Source organism: Macaca mulatta, chromosome 2, assembly GCF_049350105.2.
Source record: "Macaca mulatta isolate MMU2019108-1 chromosome 2, T2T-MMU8v2.0, whole genome shotgun sequence".
NCBI classification, from domain to species: domain Eukaryota; kingdom Metazoa; phylum Chordata; class Mammalia; order Primates; family Cercopithecidae; genus Macaca; species Macaca mulatta.
Genome location: NC_133407.1, coordinates 171,285,133 through 171,307,221, shown reverse-complemented (window position 1 = coordinate 171,307,221; position 22,089 = coordinate 171,285,133). Strand labels below are relative to the sequence as shown.

General features: G+C 37.4%; 1 protein-coding gene across 14 annotated transcripts in view; it reads left to right on the top strand.

Moving 5' to 3' along the window:
* The window catches only part of CD200 (CD200 molecule), a 30,804-nt gene extending 9,807 nt beyond the window's left edge, over nt 1-20,997 (top strand). For 4 of the 14 annotated variants that reach the window (XM_077990708.1, XM_028843274.2, XM_015129804.3 and 1 more), the window contains 5 exons: nt 2,850-3,176; nt 5,456-5,728; nt 7,604-7,711; nt 8,250-8,325; nt 19,716-20,997. In XM_077990708.1, coding sequence (XP_077846834.1) covers nt 2,850-3,176; nt 5,456-5,728; nt 7,604-7,711; nt 8,250-8,284 — 743 coding nt within the window. In that variant the 3' untranslated portion in view covers nt 8,285-8,325; nt 19,716-20,997. 14 annotated transcript variants of the gene reach the window in all.
* The last annotated feature ends 1,092 nt before the right edge of the window (nt 20,998-22,089 follow it).

The following is a 22,089-nucleotide window of genomic DNA, read 5'->3' as shown; positions in this document are numbered from 1 at the left end:
GTGTAACATTTTATTAGTTAGAGTCTTTATCTTTATTAATTAACTGCAATATTTGAAAGGGAGGGTAGGAGGTTTGGAAGTAAGTGTATTCATTTTTCAATATCTCTTCTTTTCTATTAAATGTTGCTAGAATTAAATATGTTTCTCTGAGAACTGTCTCCTTCCTTCCTTCCTTCCTTCCTTCCTTCCTTCCTTCCTTCCTTCCTTCCTTCCTTCCTTCCTTCCTTCCTTCCTTCCTTCCCTCTCTCCCTCCCTCCCTTCCTCCCTCGCTCCCTTTCTCTCTCTCTCTCTCTCTCTTTCTCTTTCTTTGTTTCTTTCTTTCTACAAAATTTCACACTGTCACCCAGGCTGGAGTGCAGTGGCACAATCTCAGCTCACTACAACCTCTGCCTCTCGGGTTCAAGCAATTCTCCTGCCTCAGCCTCCTGAATAGCTGGGATTACGGATGCCCGCCACCACACCTGGCCAATTTATGTATTTTTAGTAGAAACAGAGTTTCACTTTGTTGACCAGGTTGGTCTCAAACTTCTGACCTCAAGTGATCCACTCACCTCAGCCTCCCAAAGTGCTGGGATTACAGGCGTGAGCCACTGCGCCCTGCCTGTCTTACCCATTTCTGTAGAATTTTAACATATTATGTTTTCATTGTCATTCAGTTATAATAATTTATGATTTTTTCTATGCTTTCTGGTGTACCTAAGACTTAAAAGAAGTATGTAAATTTCTAATTTTATTGTATTATGAACAGTGTTCAAGGCCATACATAGGGTAGCAACTTTTTTGTAGCCTATTTTGAGTTCAATTTGGAGGAATGTTTTATGTTTTTTTGAAAAGATTATACATCCTTTCTTTGAGTAAAGTGTGTGTGTGTCTGTGTGTGTCTTATTTTTATTCATTTAGTATGAGTTACTGGGTTTGTAAAGTTTATTATTTCTCTTTCATTGTATTGACTTTCTCAGAAGTTTGCCTATTTGTTATTATGTTGAGATTTTCCATCAAATAATCTATCATAGTATGAGTTGCTAATATTGGAGAAGGGAAGAAATTTATGTTTATACACACACACACACCCCCCCAGAGATCTACATACATATAAAGTATATAGTATATATAATATAAACATATAAAACATTGATAATATTAAATACCTAAAGTGTATATATAAATATATATTGCTTTTCAACTTTTATTTTCTTTGTGACATGGACTTACGTTGTCACCCAGGCTGGAGTACAGTAGTGTGATCTTTGCTCATTACAACCTTGAACTCCTGGCCTTAAACAATCTTCCTGTCCTATGCTCCTGAGTAGCTGGGACTACAAGTACATGCCACTATGGCTTGCTTATTTTTACATTTCTTATAGAGATAAGGGTCTCATCTCTTGCCCAGGCTGATCTTGAACTCCTGGCCTCAAGTGAGTCTTCTGCGTTGGCTTCCCAAAGCACCGGGATTACAGGCATCAGCCACTGTACCTGGCAGTTTTTCAAATTTCCTATTTAACTTTTTTGCTTTAATAATTGTTTAAATATATTAAATTGAAGGTTCTCAGTATGATTGTGGATTTAAATTTTTTTCTTTGTAATTCTATTAGTTTTGCTTTATATATTTCAGAGTTATGTTGTTAGGTACATAAAGATTTATGATTAATGTAATAGATCTGATTTTAGATTGTTCCTTTCAAAATTTTGAAAAACACTTTTTTTCCCTCTTGCAGTGCTTTTGTCTTCCCTTTTTTTTCTCTCCTTTTAGAAGTCTTATTGAACTGATTTTGGAACATTTAAGTCTACTCATTGAATTTTTCCTTAATCCCTTCCATATTGTTATCTCTTTGTGCTACATTCTAGAAGAATTTCACAGCCTGTTCTTACTGTTTACTAATTTACTCTTCTACTGAAGAGTAGAAAACTCTTCATCCGTTTTGCTAAGTCAGCCAAGCTGTTGCAATTTTATATTTCTCATTTTCTATATCTCTAATTTCTACTATTCATAATGCTTTTATTACACTTTTATTACACTTACGATATCACATGTATTCATGTCAAATTATTTTCTTATGATATCTTTATTCATTTTGTATGAGTTATTGGGTTTGTAAAGTTTATTATTTCTCTTTCCTTGTATTGTCTTTCTCAAAAGTTTGGCTATTTGTTTTTATGTTGAGATTTTCCATCAAATAATATATTATCATATGAGTTGCTAATATTGAGGAGGGGAAGAAATTATCACCATAGCATTTAGTGAAAGCAGAGGGTGTGTAAATTATTATTTGTGTGCCAAAGCTTCAAGATCCTCCAGAACATTGTCCCATACGTCTCTTTACCTATGTTCCTATATACACTCTTACTTCCTGGAGGCAGACACCTCTGTTCCACCCACTTCCTTTGTAGAATGTGTTATGTGTGTGTGTTTGTGTGGAATGCATAGGGCTGCTCCATCTTCTTTACTTAAAGTGGTCACTCTGCCTGTTATCCTTTGGCCTTTTCCTGCTCTTTGCTTCTACTTCTGCAAGCATGGACGAGATTGTTGAAGCTGCTATCCTACCTGGCAGTTTACATCTTCAATCTCATTGTACTTACTTCGCAATTTACAGAGATTATTCACAATTTCTTGTAACTGAGAGTTGCTTTCTTGTTTTTCCACTCTGCTACTATTCTTTAAAGATTGAACAAGCATATTTGAACCTATGTATTTCTCTGGCATCATGTAAGAATGTAAATAGATGTTTTCTTCTTTGCATTTTCTCTATCTTTTCTATATTTGACATTGAATATACTTTTTATTTATAATCAGGAAAAAGTGTATGCGTATTACACTCTTTAAATATAAATGTTCTTTTATGATTCCATAGTGCAAGTGGTGACCCAGGATGAAAGAGAGCAGCTGTACACTCCTGCTTCCTTAAGATGCTCTCTGCAAAATGCCCAGGAAGTCCTGATTGTGACATGGCAGAAAAAGAAAGCTGTAAGCCCAGAAAACATGGTCACCTTCAGCGAGAACCATGGGGTGGTGATCCAGCCTGCCTATAAGGACAAGATAAACATTACCCAGCTGGGACTCCAAAACACAACCATCACCTTCTGGAATATCACCCTGGAGGATGAAGGGTGTTACATGTGTCTCTTCAATACCTTTGGTTCTGGGAAGATCTCAGGAACAGCCTGCCTCACGGTCTATGGTGAGAGTCTCTGAGAATCATTGTCTGTGTCTGGAAATACTATTTCCAAGAATGTTTGGAACATAGCCATAGTGCCCAATTTTTCAGGATTTTAACCACAGAAAAGGTCATGAGAAGATAGCCTTTCATGTCTAGTATAGCTGTGTTTATGATTATTTGGAGAGTTCATGGGGTTACACTGAGTTCTTCAGCTGGAGCTATCTTTTCTCTGAGGGATCCTGCTGTCAAAGGAGAAATTTGAGAACAATGATGAGGGCAACAAGTTCTCCGTAAGCAGTGATATGATTCAGACTTAGCTTGCCACTAGCAATCATGTGACCCTAGAAGGGTCCAATCCACTCTCCTCTGGAGTTTCATTGTCCAGACAATAAGTGTGAAATAGATCATTTCTAGGGTCACTTACAACTTCAACTTTTTGGATCTAAGGACAGAGACAGATTGGACTAGCCTTGAGGCAGTTATGATTGTCCTTCTCATTTTGCTTGGGAGGATAGCTCTTTCAGGATTGATAAAGGTACATGGAGCAGAGTCTTTTCATACCTAAAATGATGCCAACTAAAGATATAACTTGGCAATAGCATTCTTTTAAAATCCAAGAGGCTTAGTTTGATGAGATTCCTTTCTTCTTAACTTACACACAGCTGAGGTGAAAGATTAGGAAGTGGAAATAAGAGATTACTTTGGAGCATGGCACACATGGCAGTAGTTTTAGGGAGTAGAGGACAAACTTACGGTTATTAGGAATATTAAAGTGAGAGTTTAATCATGCCAAGAATATTGTCCACAGGGAAGAAAAAGCTTAGTAGATGAGAATGCAAGGGAGACAGGAATGCTAAAAGAAATCTCTTTTACTTATTTTGCCTATAATGAGTCCTCTCTGTAGAATCTTATGTCGTTGCTTTCTTGATTTCCACTTCTTTCATTCTCTCTTTTTCTGTCTCTCCTCCCTGTCTCCTTCCTTCCTTTCCTCCCTCTCTGCCTCCCTTTCTTCTTTCCTTCCTCCTATCTAATTTTTCTTCTTTTTTTTCTTATGTCATATTTTTATCATTCTGTTCCCTTTTCTTCTCTTCCTCTTTTCCTTTCATCTTTCTTTCTCTTAGTCTCCTTCCTTCACTCATAGACTTTTGTATTTTTTTTTCCTGAAAACCAGACGCCTCTGAGCTTTAAAGCTAGTAATTCTGTTCTCTTCCACACTGACCTTTCCAGCCACACCTTATACCTTTCATGTAAGCCATTCTTTGATACACCATAGGACCTCAAAACTCAATCTGGCCCATCAGCCATATTCATATTTTTTCACTTTTATTTCCCTTCCTCCAGTGCTCACAGACATTAGTGATCTCAGCCAGAGCCACAGTTCCACAGCCCTACTTCCCCCAACCCACTGTCATCTCCCTGCCTCTTGAACCTATAAGCACAGCCCAGGCTTTCAGTTAGCACTGCCATTTAATTATCTTCTCGGCTCCAAAGCCAACCACAGAAAGACAAGTTTACATTTGTTTAGAAAAGAAAAATTCTATATTCTAACAAAAATGAACTCACTGGTCAGGGGATTTTCAAAAGAGTACAGGCTACAGCTGGCCTGAAAACAGTTTTCTCATGAGCTAGTTATTTTTTCTTAACTTAATCAGGTGATTTCCAATGCTCTTCCAACAGTCATTTCTAAATTTTTATGGTTCTTAGCTATGAATTCCAAATTCGCATTTTGTGTAGCTCTTCCAAAAAGGGATTTTCCAGCTCTCCTCCATGCATCTAATTCATCGGTCCAACTCCAAGAAGAAAATGGCTATCTCTAAGCAGTAGCCTTTCTATGGGCTCTCTGTTCCGAAACTGCCCTAGTGCCTCTAATAGGTACAGGACACATGTATGGCGGTGCTGATTGGGGGCTATTGTCAAGCCACTTAAGAGGAATACCTAAAAGAAAGCAGAGATGCTGCATTGCCCCTGGAAGAGACCAGAATAATTAGGACTGTTTGGGAGAGAAAAGTATCATCTGACTTCTCAATACTCTATGTCCATCTGACTAATTCTGCTACAGAAAAATTATAGAAAGGGTCTTTCTCATCACAGGTTTGTACTAGGCCAGTCTCCATCCTGCAGATCAGAAAATTAGACACAAGAGGAACTGGAAAGTCCCCAATTTGGGTAGGATATGCCACACTATCTTTCCAGCCTCCATTATCTTTCTATAAGCATATTTCCCTCATCTTTCTGAGGAGACTGCAGTGCTCAGACCAGGTGCTTAACTAATAACAGATTGTATTTGTTTTTTGTCCCAGTACAGCCCATAGTATCCCTTCACTACAAATACTCTGAAGACCACCTAAACATCACTTGCTCTGCCACTGCCCGCCCAGCCCCCATGATCTTCTGGAAGGTCCCTCGGTCAGGGTTTGAAAATAGTACAGTGACTCTGTCTCACCCAAATGGGACTACGTCTGTTACCAGCATCCTCCATGTCAAAGACCCTAAGAATCAGGTGGGGAAGGAGGTGATCTGCCAGGTGCTGCACCTGGGGACTGTGACTGACTTTAAGCAAACCTTCGACAAAGGTAAGAGAAAGTGAGCAAGGTGGCTGTGGTTGTGTCTGTGTGCACACACCTGGAAGGCAGTGAATGTCCTGCAGAGGTTTCAGCCTCTTAGCACAAGAGCTATTTGGAGAAAGAATGGGGCAAATAAGGAAAAAAGAAAAACAGTTGAGGAAACAAGGCAAGTTTTGCTTTCATAAATGTGGTTCATTGCCCACATACCAAATACTGTTGCTGAGATCCATTCATTTATTTATTTCTTCCATTCTACTAACATGTAATTAAGTCTGTTCTGGGCCAGACTTTGTGTTGAACATGAAAAATGCAACGATGAATAAGACTCAGTCCCTAAGCTTCTAGTCTACGAGGGAATAGAGATAAATGGATGGGCAATTGTAAAACTGTGCATTACATTCTCCAGTGAGAAAGCTGTGATGCACCATGGGAGGACTAGAGGTTGGGAAGGAGGGGCTCAATCTGGGGGAGATTTGGAAGGTTTCCTGGAAGAAGTGACATCTGTGATGAAATCACTGTATAATCTACACTGTGAAAAAGGGACCTCTCTGAAGTGCTTTCATCACCCATTTAGCAAACTACCTCCTATCCGAGTCCCCTTTTGCTTTCTTGTGTTTTTGTCTAAACTACTGTCTCTGGGCCTCATAGATACAAGAGGTGAGAATGATAGAGGAGAGAATAAAGGGAGCAGAGATTATAAAGACAAAAAGTTTTAGCAATGGTAGCCATGTCTTTTCTCTATGTAGTTTTGAAGCACTGACTCTGGATGAAGCAGTCAGTAATAAGCCTCCTAAAAAATATTACTCCTCTTTTTTGGAGAAATTATGAGCAATAAACTGGAAAAGCTTTCTACACCCACCTCTTTAGTGCAGTGGCCTTTGGAGTCCCTGAAAACTCAGACTAATCAGAAATTGGATATTTAGGTAAATTTGGTCAAAAAGACTTGCAGTGTTGGATTTGGATATTTGTGAAGAGATCTTCAGATTCAGCCATGGCCAAGAGTATATTTCCCGGAGAAACAAGAACCTAAAAAAGAATGTCTTTTTTTTTTTCCAAGAATGCCAGATTTGACTTTTATCACTTACAGTGTTTATATACCGCTTCTATAATGTTTGTTTATTCTGTGAACGTTGACGAAAAATCTTCCATGCTCAAAGCATTATGTCAAGCACTGAAACTGTAGAAATCAGACAAATCCCTGTCTGAGGTCTGAAGTGTTCAGTTAAATAATGATGTGACGAATCCCATTATGGAGGTATGGAGAAGATGCTAGAGACTCCCAAATCAAGGAGTTCCTCATTTGCCTTTGCATTGCAACATGACACTGAGGAACTGATATTTAGGCTGAGTTGCATTAAAGACATAGATAAGAAGAAATTTAATAAAAACTTAGAGATGAGTTATCTCTGGGGGTTGAAATCATGAGATTCATGTTTTTTTCTTTATACTTCTCTGTATTTTCCACAATTTCCTCAATAAACATATATTCTTTTAAGAGACAGTATGGCAAAGAATATGTGCTTTAGAGGCAAACAGACTTTCAACCAAGCCTTGGCTATCCCATTTGTTATTCTGATTTTGATCTCAGTTAAAGTCTCAAAGCCTCAGTTTTCTTTAAATCTGTTAGAAAATAATAACTCTTGGGATGTTCTGAGGATTAAATAAGTTTAAAGCTCTTATTACATAGTAGCCAGATAAAACATGTTAGCTATTACTAATATCTAAATATTATTAAAATAATATGAAGTCATGCGTATAAACCTACACATGTATGTATTTAAGGATAATTTTAACTAAAAGCTCGACTCTATTGCTTTATCACTTTTTGCCTCAACAATTTCCTCTGTGACATCATTTTCCTTTTTCTTTCTTCTATATCTGTAGGCTATTGGTTTTCAGTTCCACTATTGTTAAGCATTGTTTCCCTGGTAATTCTCCTGGTCCTAATCTCAATCTTACTGTACTGGAAACGTCACCGGAATCAGGACCGAGGTGAGTCGTCATAGGGAGTTCAAAAAATGACATAAATTAAATTTTATTTTTAATGACATTTAGTGAGTCATTTGAAGTTATAAATAAGGGAATGGCAACAATGTATTTTGTTTGTTGTTTCCAAAATACAGAAATGTTGATACTGTTTTAAAATGCGTCAGGGCATTTTCTTGCAATTGGACATTAAATTGGACATTTCTGCTTTTTGTTTGCTAAGATAACTTAAAAGCTAATTAAATCAAACAATGGTGATAAAATCAAAGAAAGAAGTCTGGCACCCACGCAAGGCCCTTTCCACTCATTAATGAGAAGGACAATCTCTTCTCTTTTTATAGCACTTCACAGGCCATCTGCCCATTTAAGAGACTGAAATTGTCCAATTATGGTCACTCATTAAGTAGCACTTTCTGTGTTATACTCCCATGATGCCTCAAACACTATCAGCATCATGCAAGTGATCCATGCTTACGGTAACTGTGTCGTGTCGTTCTGCCCTTCTAGACTATAAATTTCTCTTTATCTTTCACAACTACCACAGCATCTTGTATATACCAGGGGCTGAATAAATGTTAATTTACTGAATGAACTGACTGACGACAGAGAGAATTTTTAAGGTGATGTTTTTTCAATTCCTCTTCTTCTATTGTAAATTCAGTACCTCATAAATGTCAGTCTAAGATATTGTGAGAAATTATAAAACAAGAGACACTATAAAGCAAGAGGCGTGAGCTAGAGACGAAGAATGAAATGTCTTTGGTTTCTGAAGACAGTGCCTAATTTATTGAAGTGAATACAAAGCTGCAGTTTATGTTTTGTGTAATGGGAATTTGCTAGGGTGAAAGGGTAATGTGGGAGTTCCCTCCATTTCAGATGGCTGAAGGATAGGGGTCAGAAAGAAAAAGAGCTGGCTTTGATTGCTATTTTAGACTTTGATTAAAACTCTCACTCATTTTTTAGACTTTGATTAAAACTCTCACTCATTTTTTCCTTTCATTTTATGTTTTATAGAAATGTTTCCTTTAGTTTGTTTATATTTTTATGTTTTTGTTCATGTTTCAAGTTTTTGACCACTTTATTTTGCATAATCCTCCAGATTAATTCTTGTAATTTATAAAACACACAAAAAGCCTTCAGTGTCAGTGGCCCCTTTGCAAAAGTAGGTAAAGGTATTTGTTCTGTCCAGGAGAGAAGATCACAAATCAGTTAATCTTATTGCACATAATTATTAGCCCATGGAACTCGTAAATGCTCCACAGAAAAAAAATCAAAGGCAGAAGTCTGTTTGATTCTACTTTATCCGGATATTTTTCTTTTCCAATTAGGAAACTGAAGCTCAGAGAGGAAAGCTGACTTCCTTCCATAAGTTCATACAGTTTTTTAAGAGCAGACTAGGACGAAACCCTGGTGCCCTGACCTTTGCCAAATGTTCTTCCTGTCATTACTGATGCCCCAGTGTCTTGACTTGAAAGGCGCTATTGTCATCAGCTGCATTCACTTAATCTGTGCTTATTGTCAATACCCTTTTCTTTTGGAAAGTGCAAGCAGAAAAGTATAAAGTATTTAAATTCATTTTTAAAAGTCCCTCTTGGGCAAAAGTCTTATAATGCAGTCTTCTCAAGCCCGAGGTAAATTCTACTGGAAAGAGACATGCAAAATTATTACCCTTGTTCATTAAGCATGTCTTGGATTTTCTGGGAAATAGAGTCATTCAATGCCAATATCCGATTCTTGAAGCAAAAAGAGTCAGCTTATTTCTCTGCCCAAGTTTTTTCTCACTTATGAAATAAATACCTGAGCCTATGTTGAGTCCTGTACGCATCAGGATTGCCATTGACTGATGATGTCTTCATGACAGATGGCCAATTGAATTAATTCCCCTGAATGTTCAGTGGCATATTTTCAATGACTGGATTTTTGACTCATTTCTTTTCCATTTGTATTGCTTATAAAAGATACCTGAGGCTGGGTAATTCATAAAGGAAAGAGGTTTATTTGGCTTCTGAAGGCTATACAAGCACAGTGCCAACATCTGCTTCTGGTGAGGGCCTCAAGCTGCCTCCACTCATAGCAGAAGGCAAAGGGGAGCCAGTGTGTGCAGAGATCAGATGGCGAGACGGGAAAACAAAAGAGGGTGCTGCCAGGCTGCTTTACCAGCTCTCATGGGAACTAACAGAGAGAGAACGCACTCGCACCAAGGGCATTAATCAATTCCCGATGGATCTTCCCCCTTAAACACCTCCCATTAAGCCCTACCTCTAACACTGGGGATCAGATTTCAACATGAGGTTTGCAGGGTCAAGTATGCAAACTATAACAATTGATTTAGAAAAGTTTAACAGCCAGATAATTTGGCTTCATATACTTCAACAGCTAGTAAAACCAAGTGTCGATTATGCTGAAGCTTAAGTGCTCAGGGCTAAGCAAATACTGGTTCATTTAGACCAAACTTCAGGTTATACAAAAAGCTGGGACAAAGAAAAGAGAAAGAAGAGAAAATCATAGAAGACAGCGACACTTTTTATTTCTACAATTAACAAATTCTGGTTGATATTTTGTGAGGAAGGGGAATAGTCCTACACATTTGACTTCCATTTGTTTTCATTCTTACTTTTCTTTTCTTTCTCTTTTTCTTTCCATCATCTTCTGAAAACATAACATTTCTGAATGGGCAGGAAAACATGATTGGTCCAAAATAATACAAAAGTTTTGAACTTGGTGACCTCAAAAATGGTGATGTGAACAGAAAAGGAAAGGGAAGAGGTGGAACTGAGAAAGAGAGAGAGAGAGAGAGAGAGAGTGTGTGTGTGTGTTTAGAGTTTGTAAAAAAGCAAAGGAGACAAATGAATTAGTTCTTGAAATTATTGAGTGTGAGCAGACAAATAATTATCTTCATGTAGCTGTCTAGTAGCCAATAATAAAAATCTGGTAAGTAAGGTAAGTCTGTTAAGTAAGGTCAATTCTGTGTTGGGTAAATGACCAAAAGAAAAGTTTATTTTAGGTGATAATCACTACTCATTGCTCACAAATGTGTAAGCAAACTTACAGTTACTGATGTTACTTTTACATAGAAGTTAGACTACCATTACTTTTCTTGTGATCCTGTATAATGCCAGAGAGCATGATTTTGGTTTTTTCCAACTGTAAAGCAACACAGGCCATTTCTCTGTACCATTCCTGATAGAATTATCACAGTTACTTCCCAGGAGACTACCACAGTAAGACTAATAAGATTTCAAAGAATATTCTTTTGTCTTTCATGAATCCAGTACTTTACAACAGTGAGAAAAAATTAAAATTTCTTAGGGAAATTTTCCACCATCTTGAAATAGTTCTTTCTACTAAAACCCAGTGATTTCATAAAGTTGTCCCTTTCACATGTATGACAATGTAGTTAAATTTGGGGTTGAGAATAATCTTTTATTTCTCATTAGTCAACCCACCAACAATTACATGCTTCTCAGAAACAAACAATAAAAGAAACTTCACTTTGGGGCAGATCATCATAGACAATCACCCAGTTTTTAGGCAGCTTTATTTTGTTTGGTTTGGTTTTGTTTGCTTTGGTTTGTTTGAGTCAAGGCTGCTTTGGAGAACAACAGAAAATTTAGACAATCATGTAAAATTTATATGCCAAACTTCCCTTTTTTTCAAGTACTAGCTAATCCATGTAGAAGTATATTTTTCATCTCCGTGAGCTGTATATTTATCTTGATTTGCTTCTCTTCACAATAACCTAACCTATGAATGGGTTCCTGGCGATGTATAGTAACAATGGCAAAGTTAATAAAACGTCATTTCCCGGGTAACAGAATGTCACTTTCTCCCATTTTAAGCTTAATACTTAATACAAACAACAAAGATGTTCAATAAACAGTTTGTGATGGTGTAATTGGTCATTAGTTGAAAGGGGAAAGCAAAGAATATCTATTCCCCCCTCCTGAAATAACAACCTTTGCTTTGCTCAGAAAGCACTTTTGCTTCATATACAAAGGCTGTATGAATGGGTAGCCCTCTCTCTGGGCTGTGTGAAATAAGAATCTTCGTTTTGCTCAAAAAGTACTGGATGAATGGCACTACCCACCCCCACCCCAGTATCCTCATAGTTCCAGGAGGAAGGAATGTGATGCTTTACATGAGAAAAGCAATAGAGAATCTTGAATTCCAAGGCTATTTTTCTGCAAAAATTTTACAAATTTTGCACGATTTACCTATCATGCCAAGATGACATACATAATCTTATCACAAAACCCTTAGCAAACAGATTCTTAATGCCTGGACATTCTTGCCTGGAGCTGTTCTTTGCTGTTCTCTCTAACACCTAAACCCACATGGGCGTAGGTGACTCAAATTTTAAGTTTCCGTCTATATGTGGGGAACATCTTTAGGAATCGAGACATCTCAGTCTCCTGCCCAATAATTAAGTGCGTGTTCAGTCCTCAAATGACATACTCATTCCCTTGGCTTTTTGGCCATGGGGCTGCTTTAAGGAGATTAGCTGTCAGTACCTGTTAGATTAATTAATGAAAAACAGAAAGACTGAGAAAATCCCCCAGCTGAAAAATCTTCTAACATCTCTGCTCCTTTTGCATTTTAGCTTGCATATATCCTTTACCTAGTGTTCATTACCAGCTTGTTTTCTTTGGAATCGTCATGCATTTCAGTAGTATGGTCACACCCATGTACTAATAAGCTTGCCTCTAAACAGATCCAAGACCCTAGCCTCTACTAACAAAAGAAACCTACTGTATGCTATTTAAACCGGAAAAGACTGGGCCACTTAATGAAAGTACTCAACATGGCTTACAGAGGGGGAAACATCATAAATGCTGTATTAATTTTCTATTGCTCCTTTACCAAATTATTACAAACTTAGTGGCTTAAAGCAACACACATGTATTATACTGCAGTTCTGAGGTCAGAAGTCCAACATGGGTCTCACTGGGTTTAAAACAAGGTGTCTGCAGGGAGACGTCTATTCCTTTCTGGAGGCTCTAGGGGAGAATCCTCTTTTTCCCTCTCTCTCTTTTCCTGCTTTTAGAGACTGCCCACGTTCCTTACCTTGCATCCTCAAAGCCAACAAGGTCCAATTGAGTCTTTTTCACATTGAATCACTCTAAATCACTCTAAATCTCCTTTTTCTCTTATAAGGATCCTTGTGATTACATTGGGTCCTACTGCATAATCCATCTCAGGGTCCTTAATTTAATCACATCAGCAAAATTCCTTTTGCCATGTAAAGTTACATATTCACAGATTCCTGGAATTAGAATATGGATGTCTTTGGGGTGCCATTATTATGCCTACCACAAATGCTAAGAGGGTGTGGGAGTGAGTTGCTTGGAGTGACAGCTGTTTGCCGACCTCCCAGTGGAAGCATTCTCTCTGTAATTCCATAGCCTTTGCTCTGCTCTTGGCAACTCTCTATCAAAGAACTTCAAAACCTGGTCAGAACCTCTGACCAGGCAAGGCTTTATTTTCCAAGATTGTATTTTGTCTCTCAAATCTGCTTTCCCTTGTTAATTTCCCTTGTTAGTTATCACTAACTGTAATATTACAAAATCACTAACTGTAATATCACAAAGACTTTTTTTCCTTAGAATCTCAGTTCTTGCATATTTCCTGCTTCTCCCTGTTTCCACCTTTTCATAGAGGAAGCAATTCTGACTTCCTTTGTCTTAGTCATAAGCATCCCGTAAACACAAGTTCACAGGGAACTGTGAAAGTTCAAAGTGGGAAAATTCTATTCCTCACTCTGTGTAGTGATAGTAGGCATTGGTCTTTCCCCATTTATCATAACTTATTCAACTGGGAATTTCTCAGTCCCTAATACTTGCAGAGTCACGTTATGAGGTCATTATAGATTTTAGGAGCCTCAATGCTTTTCATTTCATTTTCAGAATTTTTCAAAATTCCCATTTATAGGCCCTAATTGATTTCAGCAGCCCATATGCAGTAGAGCAGTTCTTCCACTAACAATTTTTTTAAAGACAGAGCTAAATATATATATATATATATTTGATGAAGCATATTAAGTAGAAAAAAATGTTAGAAATATCAGAAAAAAATTAAGAAATAAACATGTGTTCAGTACAATTTAATTTGAATAATTTTAATCTCTAAAAATAACCATATTGTAAAAAAAAATACAATTTCTTCTAGTAAATAAAGAACAAATGAGATTTTGTACTACAAACACGCAAGACGCATTTTGCAAAAATCACAACTTCAGCGTTACATTCCGCATTTCATGAGGCACAATTATGAAAATTTATGAACGAGAGACTATCAAAAGAGAGCCTCTTGCCCTTATCAGTATTCAAACTAGATAGAATTTCATGATGACTGACCAATGCTGCTAGCTCTGAGTCTCTGTGGATACTAGTGTCACGCGCGTCCATGTGAAGAGACCACCAAACAGGCTTTGTGTGGGCAATAAAGCTTTTTAATCACCTGGGTGCAGGCGGGCTGAGTCTGAAAAGAGAGTCAGCGAAGGGAGATAAGGGTGGGGCCATTTAATAGGATTTGGGTAGGTAAAGGAAATTTACAGTCAAAGAGGGGTTGTTCTCTGGCGGGCAGGAGTGGGGGTCGCAAGGTGCTCAGTGGGGGAGCTTTCTGAGCCAGGATGAGCCAGGAAAAGGACGTTCACAAGGTAATGTCATCACTTAAGGCAAGGACTGGTCATTTCCACTTCTTTTGTGGTGGAATGTTATCAGTTAAGGCAGGGGTAGGACATTTTCACTTCTTTGGTGATTCTTCATTTACTTCAGGCCATCTGGGTGTATACATGCAAGTCACAGGGGATGCGATGACTTGGCTTGGGCTCAGAGGCCTGACAACTAGTTTATAAATTCTCCAAACTTCTCCCATTTTTATACAATAAAAAGAAATGCTAGCCTTGTATTTTGAAAGTCCTTTAAAGAGTTCTCATTAAATACCTTTGGGATTGTGTACACAATTTTCTTTTAATCTTTTTTAAACTATTATTATGAATTTTTGTTTTTATTTTTTAATTGAAAATAGAAATTGTATGTATTTATGGTGTACAACATGATATTTGTATATACGTATACATTGTAGAATGGCTAAATCAAGCTACTTAACATGTGTATTGCCTCACATACTTATTTTTTTGTGGTATGAACACATAAAATCTACTCTGTCAGTAATATTCAAGTCTACAATACATTGTTATTAACCATAGTCACCATGTTGTACAATAGATCTCTTGAAGTTATTACTCCTATCTAACTGGAATTCTTTTCATCTTAACCAAGGCCACATGAAATAATTGAGAAACTGAATGTGATATTTATTTCTACAATATTTCTCCTTCAAGAGTTTAAAGTTTTCAACTGTTAATTCTGGCAAGAATGATAGCCAATGACATATAAAATTGGTTCTTTTCTAGTTAGTCATTTGTATTTGCAATAATGAACAATTACTTAGTGATTTTGATCAAATCCAGTTCCTTACAAATTAGCTGAGTACCTTTGGACAAGCCATTTAACTTCCCTGTGCCTCCCTTTCCTCATTGAGTAAGATGGGGATAATAATTGTAACTGTAGCTCATAAGAATGTTGTGAAGATTTAAAGGGGAATACATACAAGTGCTTAGAAAAGTGCCTAAAACGAATGATAGGCTAGAACGCTGGCTTGGGAGGAGAGGGGTGGAGTGCTTATTTGTAGCTTTCGCCAACTTCTGTGAAGTAAATGTTGCCACTGCAGCAAATTTCAAGCTACTAACAATTTAACCATCAGCATGAGCCAGTAAAGCTCTGGCACACCAATGTGGCAGTGTAAGTTTCTAGCAAATGTTCATTTTTATCATTACTAAATCTAAGGTCCTTTTTCGTTTTATCGATGTATATTTTCATGAATTGTACAAATGTTCAAGGAGGGACGAGTTTAAAGAGATAAATGGAGGGAAAAACTTAGGAATTGTAGCAGTTAGCAAAGCTTTGAGGAAGATTTCAGAAGTTATCTGAACCTGTTTGGACACATGGGCATGAGTATTTGGAAGGGAGAAGAACACATACAGTAAGTCTTAATGTCATCAATAGGTTCTTAGAAACTGCAGGTTTAAGCAAAATGGCATGTAACAAAACCAATTTTACCACAGGCTACATGATAGAAACAAGACTTAAGTTCCTATCGCATATTTCTGGTCTCAAAAACATCACCAAACTTTTAATAAAGACCAAAACGTTTCTAATATTAAACATTGAAATAAATGTGAGCTATGCATACATTTAAGAAAGAGTAACAAAAACAAGTGAGATAATTATTTACTCAGTGATTTCAGTTCAAGGGCGTGGGTGGCCAGAGCCTATCCTGGCAGCTCAGGATGCAAGGCAGAAACTGCCACCAGACAGGATGTCATCCCATAGCAGGGGGCATTCAGACACACACACACACACACACACACACACACACACACACACACACACACAGAGTTACTCAGACTGGGACCATTTGGACATGCCAGTTTACATAACATGCAGTACATGTTTGGGATGTGGGGGGAACCGGAGTATCCAGAGAAAACCCTTGCAGACTTAGGGAGAATGTGCTAACTCCACACAGTGGCCCTGGACGGGAATCTATTGTTTTTCTCATCAACATTATAACAAGATGTTGTGGAATGAAAGGATGTTGTTGGAGGACCCGCTATATAAGTCATTTCAGTAGTAGTCTTGGGAGAAATTTGTGGGGACCCAGTGGGGAGACAGAATCAGAAAATGTGTGTACTAAAAACATGCAGATACTGAAATGAACTTGTGATGCCTAAATGAGCTTGTGATGCCTAGATGAGCTTGTGATGCCAAAAACTGATTTCCTGCTAGTGCAATCGTATCTCTTTTTGAAGAAGAGAAACTGTTTTGGTTAGAAATTTTTTTTGTAGGAGTGTGAGAAGAAAGTACTCAGTGAAGCTAGTGCAAGTCAGGGGTAGAGGGAGGACAGTTCCTGTAAGGGTGTGTATAAATGGATTTCCAGAAAACTCAACTGCCACATGTCAAGAAGGGCAGCTCTGAAGGTACTTGTAGATTGAAAGCTGCCCTAGGTTCCCTATCAGCACTGATTCATGAGTTTTGCATCTAGTTTCTCCTATTCTTACCACAACTTGGCTGCTCTGTCTTCTCTGCAATAAACAATTTCTTCACTCTCTATTCCATATGTTTTAAACTTATCTTATTATTTTTGTTCCCTCATACATTGCTTCATAGATTACCCAATCCAAAAAGAAAGAAAACAGAGAAAGAAAGAAAAGCGAGAGAGATAGAGGAAAGAAAGAAAGAGAGAGGAAAGAGAGAGAGAAAGAAAGAAAGAAAGAAAGAAAGAAAGAAAGAAAGAAAGAAAGAAAGAAAGAAAGAAAGAAAGAAAGAGAAAGAGAAAGAGAGAAAGAAAGAAAACGAAAGTATATTCCTGAACCACATGAAAACACAAAGAATCACATTCTCTACGAGTGTCCTGTGTATTTGCAAATTAACCAGTACTTCAGGTAGTCCTTAGGTATTCTAGAGTTTAGAAGAATCCTAAAAGGTTTTGCTCTGGCAAGGGCTGTGAGTAAAGCATGGCCTTTGAGGCGATGGAGGGAGATAGAGGTAGATATGTAGAAACTTTATTTTAGAGAAAGGAAAAACTTCTTCAGACCAGATACAAAATCAAGTAATCAACCATTCAAAGTCAGGCTTAATTTAAGAGCTTTTTTAAAACAAACAAACAACAACAACAAAAATATATACTAGTGATCTTTAAAGGAAACCATGCTATCATTTGGATTATTATTCTAGATTCCAGTCAGTGGTTAGGTCATATAAGAATTATAAATTCTGTTATTGGTAATGGTTAGCTCAAAATGCATAGTCTTACCACTTAAGGAAAACAGTACTTAGATTTCAGAAGATAAAACTTTGTAATTGGGATGAAAGGGGAGGGTATGGAGGGTGTTCTTAAATATTTAAATGGATGTTCATGAGACAAAAGGACTAGACCTAGAAGTTATTACATTTAATTCTCACAGCACATTGATAAGGAAAGTATTTCCATCTGATAGATGACAAAACCAAATTCACAGAAGTTCAATTCATTCATTTTATAAGTATTTATTAATAATTTCTAACATGCTTGGCATTGTAATTAGCACTGGTTATTATACTATAATGAACAAAACAGGACCTTGCCATTTTAATGGAGATGACTGGTTAGGGGGACAGGCAGAGAAATGACAAGTGAATCAACAAATAAGGATACTATTCAAACATGAGATTTTGCACAAGGAAATAATATAGAATAATATAAAATATAGCATGCAATGAAAGAGGATAACTTGAAAAGGATAACAGTTACTTTGAATTTGTTAGGGAAGGCTTCGCTGAGGTAGTGACTTTTAATCAGAGACCTGCAAGGAGAGAATAAGCCAGCCATGGAGGAGACAAGCGAAGAGTGGCTTTTAGCAAATTAATTGCAAATGTGAAAGCTCTAAGGCAGACAAGTCGTTAATATTTTACAGGACGCGGTGGCGCACATCTGTAATCCCAGCACTTTGGGAGGCCGAGGTGGGCAGATCACCTGAGGTCAGGAGTTTGGTACCAGCCTGGCCAACATAGTGAAACCCCATCTCTACTGAAAGTATGAAAATTAGCCAGGCATAGTGGCATGTACCTGTACTCCCAGCTACTCAGGAGGCTGAGGCAGGAGAATCACTTGAATCCAGGAGGTGGAGTTTGCAGTGAGGAGAGATTGCGCCACTGCACTCTAGCTTGGTTGACACAGCGAGACTTCATCTCAAAAAATATATATAGCTTTTATCTATATCTATATCTATCTATAGATATATTTTAGAGCAGTGTTACTCCAAATATGGTCTGAGGATGGTTGCCCATCCAAGAAGTGTTCTTTACTAGTCTGAAGCAAAATAAGTACGTAATTGAAAATAAATGCTTATACTTTATGATAAGAATTTGACAGTAATTTTACATCTGTTAAATCTAATAATTTAAAAATGAATTATATTATGTCTATTATTTTATGTCATTTTTCTAGTACTTCATTTTTACTATTTAAATTGAAAAGTATTGAGCCATGTTGGGGAAAGATGGTCTTTCCATGGTCCATTGATATCTGATGTTAGAAATATTGGCAGGATCTAAAATGTGCAGAACTTTGCAGGTGCTGGTAAATAATTACCTAAGATGACACAGAAAGTGAGAGGTGGTGCCAAGATAAAATTCCAAGTCTTTCACGTCATCATCTACGTGCCTTGAGAGGCTCCCAGGCTCCCAGTATGTGCCAGAAAGCCATTAGCCCTCAGAAAGGCCTCTACTTCATGACCATTTCTACCCTGACATCCAGTGAGTTATTATCCATCAGAAACAAAGCTTACAAATGGAATACATTTTGATCATTTGGAATTTTTGATCATGTTCCTTTACTTGTAATCTTTGGTGATTGGCTAAATCATTATTTCCTAGGATTACATATGTCCTTTTATTTTTGTTTTGGTTCTGTTTTAGTCTTTGTTTTTTAGAGATAGCATCTTGCTATATTGCCTGGGGCTGGAGTGCAGTGGTGAGATCATAACTCACCACAGCCCCAATCTCCTGGGCTCAAGTTATCCTCATGCCTCAGCCTGCTGAGTAGCTAGGACTACAGGTGCATACCACCATGTCCAGCTATTTATTTTTATTTTTTGTAGATACAAGGTCTTACTATGTTGCCCAGACTGGTCTTGACCTGGGCTAAAATGATCCTCCCACGTCGGCCTCCCAAAACACTGGACTTACAGCCATGAGCCACCGCATCCAGTCTACTTTTGTTCTTGTAAATAGTCGTAGTCCCCTCACCTCATACTGGGTCAGAAATGTCTACTTCTTTATCTTTGCCAATGAATATACACTAGAATAATTCTGTGTTTCTTAATCTTTCTATTATTTATCTTCTTAAAATATATTATGATAGAATTTATAAGTGTCACAAGTTAATACCTTGTTTCTCTTTTATCCAGAGCCCTAAATGAGTCACATAGCACCCTGAAAGTGATTCCCTGGTCTACTTGAATTTGACACGAGAGAAAAGCAGGAGGAAAAGGGGCCATTCTCCAAAGGACCTGAAAGAGCAAAAGAGGTGGGAGCGAAAGCCTTAAGGATCCCACGACTTTTTACTGCCATCTGAGCTACTCAGTGTTTGAATCCCAAGAGGAAGTCATTTTACCTCTCAGGTCTGTTGTAGGACTTGATTTTGTAAAGCAATGCCATGTTATGTGGTTGAAAGAGCACTGGACTTAGTATCAGGAGCACTGAGCTCACAGACTGACTTGGACTCCTACTGGTGGGGACCTCTGTTAGTCACTTTACCTCATCCAAAGTATAAAGGAATTGGACCAAATAATTTACCACATAGCTCTAAAACTTAATTTAAAATGTAATTCTAGGAAAAAAAAAAAGGGAATAAGCAAAGAGGAAAGAAGTGAAAGAGAGAGAGAAGAAAGAATACAGAGAGATGACCTTTTGCCTTTCTGTTGATGTTATATCCCTTCTTCCTATATTCTTAGGTCTATGAGTCTGTTTCCCCATCATTGGGTATCTAGTCCACTTCCTGCTTACTGCTTTGCTAATAGCTGGCCTTGCTAGAATCATTGGTTTCACTGCTGTTCTTCATGTGCTTCTGTGAGATTTACTCCAACAAAAATAGGACTGAATTTATTGTGAAGTAACATTGGCAATCTTAACTTATTCATTTAGCTTACCTATTTTTATAGCTGGATAAATATTGTTAGTCTTAGAATAGCTCACATTTTTTGAGAAGCATGCTTTCCCTGTCCATTTGTCTTATAACATGACCCAGCCCTATTTTAAGTCATTCTAAATTCAGCCTCATATAATGAAAATACATTATGAAAACAGATGTTTAGGAGATTTCCTGTATAGCAGTCAGCCAATTCATATGCTTTGTCTCTGCTGACTTCTGTTGCCATGCATTAACTTTTCACAATAGCAGAGGAGGCAAATATGAGCGTACAATCCCTTTGTTCTAAAGATATTGTTCCAGCTAGTGGAATGATGTTGAATCTTTAATAACCGTGAGACCAAATTAGTTGCTTTTTCAGTATCTTTTGCTTTGTCTGTGTCTATCCAGTGGCCTAGGAATTAAAGTGTAAGTTGTTTTCACTGTTATATTGGATATTTATATATAGAGAGAGCGCGCAAGATTTTCATGTGTTATTTAATTCTGTATTGTTTCTTATATTTGTAGTAAAATATTGAACAATTAAAAGTGTTGGCTCCAAATATTTGGCTTATGATATTCTCTTGGGAAATGTGGAAATGAATGATAATCCTTGTCTTTTCCCATGATATGTAAAATCCTCCCCTCCTCTCTATCTTCCGCCTCCTAAAAGATGAGTTGATGCTTCTGACTAATCACAAAAACACAAATCAGATGTCTGGCCAGTGTGAGCTCCTTTGAGTTGGTACCTATGTCCTTTTGACATGACCCTATCAGCTCTGCAGCACTTCCTTATATATGTTCTTTTGATTTTGCTTTTAAATACCAACCTTTGCAGACTGATTAGCTCATATAGTTTTGAATTTAGTGGGAATCATCCCCTTGTATTTTTCTGTATTTCTAGTATCTCGGCTAAATTGGCACTAGATCAGGCAGAATGACTTAACGCAATAGTTCTCAAACATTTTGGTCTTAGGACCCCTTTACACATTCAAAAACATCATTGGGGATCCCAAAGAGCTTTTTCTGTAATGTGAATTGTATCTGTTGATATTTATCATATTTGAAATTAAAACCGATAAAATTTAAATACAAAAGTATATAACCATATATCCTACTAGCTATCAGAGTGATGCCAACGTCATACATCATACAGCTTCTGGAAGACTTCGGGAGCACATTTATTAGAGAATGAGAGCGAAAAAGTCAAATAATTTATTGGTGTTACCATGACAATAATTTTTTGATTATGTGGACCCCCTGAGATGGTCTCAGGGACAATGCTAAAGACTGTTGATTTAAAGTATAGGCAAAGAAGAAAAACACCTTATGGCAAGATGTCATGAGTCTTTTTCAAAGGAACTCCTTGCTAAACATCTGTCTTCATGGTACCTAAGCATTTCACCTTTTAACCAGGACTTTAGGCCATTGCATTACTGAGAGCTCCTCCTCAAAATGCAGAGACAGCTCAAAGACTAATTTTTATCTATTGTTAATAATTCAATTTAAATTGGCTTATTAAATGGCTTTTCAGTTACTTTTCAGGATGTTGAGATACTTGGACTTAGGATAGGTATGTTTGATGGGGAAGACTTGGGAGGTTATAGAGAGATAAAGAGGAGAAGGAAAGGGTAATTGAGAGCATGCTGAGAAGG